Source organism: Oncorhynchus clarkii, chromosome 22 (assembly GCF_045791955.1).
Source record: "Oncorhynchus clarkii lewisi isolate Uvic-CL-2024 chromosome 22, UVic_Ocla_1.0, whole genome shotgun sequence".
Taxonomy (NCBI): Eukaryota; Metazoa; Chordata; class Actinopteri; order Salmoniformes; family Salmonidae; genus Oncorhynchus; species Oncorhynchus clarkii.
In genome coordinates this window covers 36,572,012-36,581,194 of record NC_092168.1, presented here as the reverse complement: position 1 = coordinate 36,581,194, position 9,183 = coordinate 36,572,012, and the positions used below count along the sequence as shown (strand labels likewise).

General features: G+C 41.9%; 1 protein-coding gene across 1 annotated transcript; it reads right to left on the bottom strand.

Annotated features, from left to right (window-relative positions):
• Nucleotides 1-320: 320 nt before the first annotated feature.
• Nucleotides 321-4,830, bottom strand: LOC139380835 (translin-like). Its single transcript, XM_071123925.1, has 6 exons — nucleotides 4,632-4,830; nucleotides 4,270-4,363; nucleotides 2,752-2,848; nucleotides 2,419-2,534; nucleotides 2,088-2,167; nucleotides 321-1,944 (listed from the first exon to the last, which is right to left on the bottom strand). Exons 1-6 carry the CDS (start codon nucleotides 4,695-4,697, stop codon nucleotides 1,714-1,716), a joined length of 684 nt encoding a protein of 227 aa, XP_070980026.1. The 5' UTR covers nucleotides 4,698-4,830; the 3' UTR covers nucleotides 321-1,713.
• Between the last annotated feature and the right edge of the window lie 4,353 nt (nucleotides 4,831-9,183).

Here is a 9,183-nt window from a genome sequence, read left to right as displayed (position 1 = left end):
TTTTCCCTCTGCATTTTAGACCTGTGATATTTCCTTTATGTAAGATTTTGTGAATTATATTAAAAAATGACATGTTAAATACATTTTTCTTTGTACTTCACCCATTTCCACGTATTGCTATCCATTGTGCTTTGAGTCATCAAGTCATATTCTGAAATAGTGAAAGAGGTGTTCTTGTATGCTGATAAGGCGTGGTTAATTCATAAAAGGAACAAGGCAATTATTGGACTTACGTGTTTGGACAGAAGTCTCGCTTTACGAGAGCAATCAGTGAAAAGTGCTTCTTTGACACCAACTAGGACAAATTAAACAAAACACCATTAGCTAGAAATATTTACTTGGAACATTTTCAAATTCAGAAATAAAATACAATATTCCTTTAAATCAGATGGAATTGTTTGTAAGCAATCACAAATACCCTTTTTTACGAAAACAAAAAAAGCACATAGGAAAAAGTGCAACAATACAGTCAATTATATTTACTACAATTCAACTACAGTACATATGCATTAGAATCATAGAAGTTGGCCATAACAATGTATCAAAAATCAATATTTTAAGACTGAAAGCTTTGCCATGAATGAAGTACAGTATTTTCCTGTCTCTAAATGGCACTGCCATGTCTGCAGTGTACATAGCCGAGTGATTAGAAGCCATTAGACATTGTCAATCTGACCTGAATTGGGATGGACATCAATTGTAATTCCTAGATTCCTCACGTCCCCTCTCCTCGCCTTGTCAAGGCATATTGGGGCAGAAGACCTGGGGTTCTTCTCCTCAGATACTTCTCCAATGCATTTTGAGGAGGCAAGGACAGAGGAATCAAGGAAATAGAATTGACATTAACCCTGGCTCTTTAGGTTCCTCGTTCTCTCCTTGCTTCCCTCTATATTGAGAAAGACAGAGGAGACCGAACAGAAAATAAGAAATTAAGGGAAGACTTGAGAAAGAGATGCAATGTTTAAGGAAATCAGAGTAAAGAACAGGAAATTAGTCTGGAGTCACAACAGTTATTACTAAATGAGGAGATATGAATTGCAAGCAAGAACATGGCGGAAATGGCAAATAAGAAAGCCAGACACGTAGAATCAAGTGGCCTTAGATCTGCACTTCCCCCTTGCCGTTTCTTTGCTGGATGTTTTAACATTGAGACATCAACCCGTGAACAGAACAGACTAAACTAGCCAAACGCAAGCTCGTGTTATGTTATATCAGATGGTTTTTGGTAGAAAAACAGCACAACAACCAAATGTTTTATTTGCTCAACTCAAAAATTAAGCACTTTTTCAACATCGTAGTCATAACAATTTATTTTCTCTTGGATGGAAATGTACACCCTGTCAGCACCCCCTAAAATGAAATGAACATGAATAATTCAATACATAGATGGTGACCTGTACAAAATATATGAAAAGCAAAAACAGCAAACTTAACAGGCATACAGTATGTTGGACATTAAATGAACATTTCCAATCACCAGTATCAAACTGTAACAACCCCTCCCCTTCAAACAACTGTGCCTTTATATAAAAGGCTTTTCAATCCCACTGACAGACTCATTCCCTCACATGCACTTCTACAAACACACATCAGTCTGTCCTAGGCTGTGGGGGCCACAGACCTCCTATTCCTGCAGGTCAAGACTCCACTGTCCCAGTCATGGAGAGGTCAGGTCCCAGCCTAGGGTAGCGCCCTGGCCCCACATCCTCAGCTCTACTTGTCTCCCCCAGCCTCCAGCTCCTTGGACAAGCCGCGGATAGACAGGTCGTAGACCACCTCCTCTATCTTCTTCACATCGTACTTGAGGCCATCGTAGCGCTTACGCAGGGGGTCATTCTTGAGGTTGAGCAGGCGGAAGCCTGAGTCCAGCTCGTTGATGAAGTTGGAGATGCGGAGGGGCCGGCTATAGTCCCCTGCTGTGACGCTGTTGACTGCCAGGCGAGACTAGAGAGAACAGGTGAGTTTATTCATGTAAATAATCATTTTAATTAACCATCATATATTATCGAAAAAAACATATGTACATTTTGTATAAACCAATGTACTGATATATTAAAATGGTACAATGCCACTCAATTCATTCTCACCAGTTCACTGGCCATGATCAGCACACCTGCCAGGTAGTCCTCAACATCCAGATGGAATCCCTTCTCTCTCACCACCTCAACTATAATAAATAGGGAAAATGTATGACTACCACAGCACTACCTGACTGCCGATTGACAGAGGAACAGTCTGCAAATGCACCCATTGCCTTGAGAAAAGTTCAACTCAAGGTAATGGGTACATTCGTTTTAGCTTGCCTAGTGCACTGGGTGGGCGGAGATTTAACATTGGAATGGTCTAAAATGTTCAAACTCCATCCACTGGGGTACCGGGCGAGCTAAAACAAAGGCACCCAAATGAACTGACACCTACTTCCTAGTATTTGTGCCACTTCTTCGCGTGTCACCAGAGACTCACTCTCCAGGTAGACCACGAACGCTGCCAGGAAGGCCAGGCGCTGCAGAACAAACCTCCAGTGCTCATGGAACCTAGAAGCAGAGTAGAGGATGGAAAATGACATGTTAGTTTGTCCTTTCAATAACAAGGAGAGAAGACAGACAATATCACTCCATAACTGAACATGGTAATAAAGAGACTTGTAGTTTATCATTTCCCTTATGAATGTCATTCTGTGGACAGGGAATTGTGAATAAGTTGTTGAGAAAAACGTAGCCAACTTTAGATTCATCCATGTGTAGGGCCTACCTGTAGTACTGGTCCACTGGGAATTTGGTTTTGAGTTCTCCAAGGTGCGTCCTGACTGTACAAAACAGTTCCCTGGCCTTTTGGCACTTACTGGGAACTAGTGTGACAGACAGGGGGACAAGAAAGAGACATTTATGTAGCTACATGCAGTACTGCTCCACAGGGAATCTGGTTTTGATCTCTCTAAAGTACATCCAGACTGTGCTAAACAGTTCCTGTGCAATTGCACACTTACTGGGAACTAGTGTGACAGGACAAAACAGAAACAGTTATGACAAGGTGACAGAGAACCTGCAAAGCAGTGAGTCAATCAGTAAGATAAGCCATCACAAGTGATAGTGAATAGAACCCTGGACTAGGAGTAAAACAGAAGAAAACAGACCAAAACCGGGAGGGACTACATGAACTTGCCACTTCTGTCGTCATGAAGTCCCTGCAAGCTCCAGCACATCATCCCTAGCGTATGCCTTTGCTAACAGCTATTGTGTCAATTTAAAACTTGTGAGCCGAGTGGCGCAGCGGTCCCACTGCGTCGCAGTGCTAGTGGCACCACTACAGACCCGGGTTCAACCCCAGGCTGTGTTGCAGCCGGCTGTGACCGGGAGACCCATAAGGCGTCTCACAATTGTCCCAGCGTCGTCCGGGTCAGGGGAGGGTTTGGCCGGACGGGAGGTCCTTGTCCCATCTCGCTCTAGCGCCTCCTTGTGGCAGGCCGGGGCGCATGCATGCTGACTTCAGTTGCACGGCGTTTCCTCCGACACATTGGTGCGGCTGGCTTGTGGGTTAAGCGAGCAGTGTGTCAAAAAGCACTGCGGCTTGGCAGGGTTGCGTTTCCGAGGACGCATGCCTCTCGACCTTCCCCTCTGCGAGTCCATACGGGATTTGCAGCGATGGGAGAAAATGGGGTAAAAAGTACAAAATAAATACCGCACAAGACAGTTCACAGAATTGTACGTTTAAAGATATGTAGCCAATCTGTTCAGTGCTAACATTAGCTAGTTAATCCAGAGATTCTTACCTTTGCCTCGATTCGGCATTCTCGCCCAGATCATCATGGCATTTGTAGTTGTTTATGATATCCACATAAGCAGGTAATTAGCATTTCATTTTTTTGTGGGGCGAATACAGGCAAATATATTGATAAGTCACCTTGTCTTAGAGTACACGAAATACAACCCTTATTTTAAGTGTTTCTAAAATCCCCTATGGGGGAAATTAATGGTGGAAAAACGATTGGAACCATTTCCCTGTTTGACCGCTAGGTTTTATGGGTATTATGACTCATACTGTGGTACTCTATAGACACCACTAGTCAGCTACGTGTCCCCCGACGTAGATGTATCATTGTCACAGTTGTTAACATTAATTATATATTACTTATTTGTATTGTTTTTATCTCACTTTGTGCTGCAATTACATCTGACTATTAGCCCAGACTCTCTAATAAGAAACGTTTTGGTTGAATTTTTTTTCGCTACAGTGCAATAACGAATGTACCCCATGTGATTGGGCACTCACTCTCTTTGAATCCAGATGGTTGATGGACACTTTGAAGCAGTGTCAGGATCTCCCTCGCTGTCTGTTCCAGAACCTGGACCACTTTTCGAATGTCCTGGAAGATAACATGAGCCGTTAGCTGGCTAGACAACGGTATGAATTTGCAAAAACAAAATGCATGCATGTGTTCTAACAATTGCAATGACTGTAGTTAGCTGCTAGCTAGCTACATAGCAAATGTCTGCAAAACATTTCTTGCACGCAGTTTACCATACAGCGCATTTTAAGTGGACATGTTATTCAATGCAAGCCTCACTGACTGTACAACTGAGTCAAATGCTAGCTTTGCAGTTCTGAGCTAGCTCGGTTGACAGAAACATTACCTCTCTTATTTCTTGATCCGCACTCAGAAAACCCTGAATGTAACTGAACATTTCCGGGACAGACATCTTTCTACAAATGATTGTATTTTGTAAAGGATATAGTAACTAGTTTTCCTTTGCACAATGAATCAAAACAGTTGGTAGCTAAACAAAAAAATACCAATGCGTGCACATGGGTCCTTCGTAAATGTGTCGCATTGAGGTGATGTCATCATTCTCCCATATCTATTTTTTGTTGCGTCACCAAATTATGTCCAAGATAATGAAAATCTACGTTGTTGAATAATATTAAAACATGAAAACGTTTGATTGTTGTGTTTGTCTCTTTGAGAATCAGTAAAACACCTCAATCTAAAAGTAAAATACAAGCAAAATGGTTTTATATAGGTCATATTTCTCAACGGGCCTACCTGGTTAATATACAAATATTTTGAAATACTGAATATATGCAGTAAAAACATTTATGTAGCAAAAAACAGCAGACAAAAGTCCTGTAACAAGACTGTGAATACCTCTTTTCTACAAAGACCAAAGGAGCCATATTAGTAAAGTGCTTCAATTCACACAACACAAAGCCCTATTTGTGACACAGTCAGTAATGTCACAGTAATATTATCCTTTCTATTGTTTGCTTGGTTACTCCTGGTCATACTGTACACTAGCCTATCAGCAGGCCATCACAATGTGGCTGGTTTCTAGGTGCTCCCAGTCTCTGATGGACTATCTTCTGTGTTCTGAGGGTTCTGAAGTGTAGTATCCTTGTTCTTGGCTGTGGCTGCCTTGTCGCTTGGTGCTCAGATCAGTTTCTCTCTCTCTGGTGCTTTCTCCATCTCTGTGTAGTAGTCCAGGGCCTTTACGCACAGAGTCTATGACGTGCTGCTACAGGGGCACAGAGAGGAAAAGGGTCACTCTAGAGAGGTTTACACAAATAAGTCTGCTTGAGTTGGGCCAGTGTCAACCGGTGCAGACTACCGGCATGGCTGTGCCTTGCATTTTCTCCTGCTTGAGTCCAGGCACATTTTTCACTCTAAAATGTGACTGTGTACCGGTAGCTTTTTCATTCCACAGCTAGTGGATGCAGTTGAAACACAATGAAGCCACTTATCTAACATAAGTGGTTGTAGATGGAGATCTTTCCTCCAGTCAGGTGAAGAGGTTGGCCAGCTCCATGAAAAGGTAATTGGACAAAGCCAATGAAGCCCTGGATCTTTGTTATTCTAATTTCAACTCAATCATCAAGTTTGCAGACGACACTACAGTGGTAGGCTTGATTACCAACAACAATGAGACGGCCTACAGGGAGGAGGTGAGGTCCCTCTGAGTGTGGTGTCAGGAAAATAACCTCACACTCAACGTCAACAAAACAAAGGAGATGATCGTGCACTTCAGGAAACAGTCAGTACAGGTGCATCAAAGCAGGGACCGAGAGACTGAAAAACAGCTTCTATCTCAAGGCCATCAGACTGTTAAACAGCCACCACTAACATTGAGTGGCTGCTGCCAACATACTGACTCAACTCCAGCCACTTTAATAATGTAAAAATTTATGAAAAATGTATCACTAGCCACTTTAAACAATGCCACTTCATATAATGTTTACATACCCTACATTACTCATCTCATATGTATATACTGTACTCTATACCATCTACTGCATCTTGCCATCTTGATGTAATACATGTATCACTAGCCACTTTAAACAATGGCACTTCATATAATGTTTACATACCCTACATTACTCATCTCATATGTATATACTGTACTCGATACCATCTACTGCATCTTGCCTATGCCGTTCTGTACCATCACTCATTCATATATTTTTTATGTACATACAGTGGGGCAAAAAAGTATTTAGTCAGCAACCAATTGTGCAAGTTCTCCCACTTAAAAAGATGAGAGAGGCCTGTAATTTTCATAATAGGTACACTTCAACTATGGCAGACAAAATGAGAAAAAAAATCCAGAAAATCACATTGTAGGATTTTTAATGAATTTATTTGCAAATTATGGTGGAAAATAAGTATTTGGTCAATAACAAAAGTTTATCTCAATACTTTGTTATATACCCTTTGTTGGTAATGACAGAGGTCAAACGTTTTCTGTAAGTCTTCACAAGGTTTTCACACATGTTGCTGGTATTTTGGCCGATTCCTCCATGCAAATCTCCTCTAGAGCAGTGATGTTTTGGGGCTGTTGCTGGGCAACACAGACTTTCAACTCCCTCCAAAGATTTTCTATGGGGTTGAGATCTGGAGACTGGCTAGGCCACTCCAGGACCTTGAAATGCTTCTTACGAAGCCACTCCTTCATTGCCCGGGCGGTGTGTTTGGGATCATTGTCATGCTGAAAGACCCAGCCACGTTTCAACTTCAATGCCCTTGCTGATGGAAAGAGGTTTTCACACAAAACCTCACGATACATGGCCCCATTCATTCTTTCCTTTACACGGATCAGTCGTCCTGGTCCCTTTGCAGAAAAACAGCCCCAAAGCATGATGTTTCCACCCCCATGCTTCACAGTAGGTATGGTGTTCTTTGGATGCAACTCAGCATTCGTTGTCCTCCAAACACGACGAGTTGAGTTTTTACCAAAAAGTTCTGTTTTGGTTTCATCTGACAATGTGACATTCTCCCAATCTTCTTCTGGATCATCCAAATGCTCTCTAGCAAACTTCAGACGGGCCTGGACATGTACTGGCTTAAGCAGGGGGACACGTCTGGCACTGCAGGATTTGAGTCCCTGGCGGCGTAGTGTGTTACTGATGGTAGGCTTTGTTACTTTGGTCCCAGCTCTCTGCAAGTCATTCAGTAGGTCCCCCCGTGTGTTTCTGGGATTTTTGCTCACCGTTCTTGTGATCCTTTTGACCCCACGGGGTGAGATCTTGCATGGAGCCCCAGATCGAGGGAGATTATCAGTGGTCTTGTTTGTCTTCAATTTCCTAATAATTGCTCCCACAGTTGATTTATTCAAACCAAGCTGCTTACCTATTGCAGATTCAGTCTTCCCAGCCTGGTGCAGGTCTACAATTTTGTTTCTGGTGTCCTTTGACAGCTCTTTGGTCTTGGCCATAGTGGAGTTTGGAGTGTGACTGTTTGAGGTTGTGGACAGGTGTCTTTTATACTGATAACAAGTTCAAACGGGTGCCATTAATACAGGTAATGAGTGGAGGACAGAGGAGCCTCTTAAAGAAGAAGTTACAGGTCTGTGAGAGCCAGAAATCTTGCTTATTTGTAGGTGACCAAATACTTATTTTCCACCATAATTTGCAAATAAATTCATAAAAAATCCTACAATGTGATTTTCTGGATTTTTTTTCTCATTTTGTCTGTCATAGTTGAAGTGTACCTATGATGAAAATTACAGGCCTCTCTCATCTTTTTAAGTGGGAGAACTTGCACAATTGGTGGCTGACTAAATACTTTTTTGCCCCACTGTATTCTTCATTCCTTGTGTGTATAAGGTAGTTGTTGTGAAATTGTTAGGTTAGATTACTCGTTGGTTATTACTGCATTGTCGGAACTAGAAGCACAAGCATTTCGCTACACTCGCATTAACATCTGCTAACCATGTGTAAACAAATTAAATTTGATCTGATTTGAAGCTTGTCTGAGAGGATGGCTTTGGTCACCTTGTCCATGTCCATGATTGGAGTCACAGGAAGACCCTCCAGCTTCTCCATGTCACTCCGAGGGAGAGCAGTAGAGAACAGGATGTGGTGAGAAAATCCACACCACAGACTTAATTAGTATTATCCACTCTATTCTCCATTCAGAAGGAAGCAGTGTTTTAGCCATGATTTATATGCATAGTCATGTGTATATTGGAAACATAACAAATATCTGGGTTGTTGTGGTTAGTTACCTGGTTGGAGAACTCCTCCTGCAGGAGGCAGTCCAAACAGGGCTCAGCCACGTCCATGGGCCGTGTCTCGTTGAAGTCACTCACTTTGATCATGATCATTATCAGCTGGAAGGAGACGGGGGGACATTACCATCACTTTAATCCAGTTGGGAAGATTCCCAGGCTTTCAACTGGATCTCGTTATGCCTTGTCATGTCAATGGCCAGGATGCATCGAAGAATAATAAATAAAATGCATTGAGTTCCCTTATGGAAAAATCACATGAAATTCACATATTATCTCATGTGTGAAGTTAATATGATAACGTGATAACATACAGTTGAAGTCAGAAGTTTACATACACCTTAGCCAAATACATTTATATTCAGTTTCACAATTCCTGACATTTAATCCTAGGTAAAATTCCCTGTCTTAGGTCAGTTAGGATCACCACTTTATTTTAAGAATGTAAAATGTCAGAATAATAGTAGAGAGAATGATTTTTTTCAGCTTTTATATCTTTCATCACATTCCCAGTGGGTCAGAAGTTTACATACACTCAATTAATATTTGGTAGTATTGCCTTTAAATTGTTTAACTTGGGTCAAATGTTTCAGGTAGCCTTCCACAAGCTTCTCACAATAAGTTGGGTGAACTTTGGCCCATTCCTCCTGACAGAGCTGGTGTAACTGAGTCAAGTTTGTAGGCC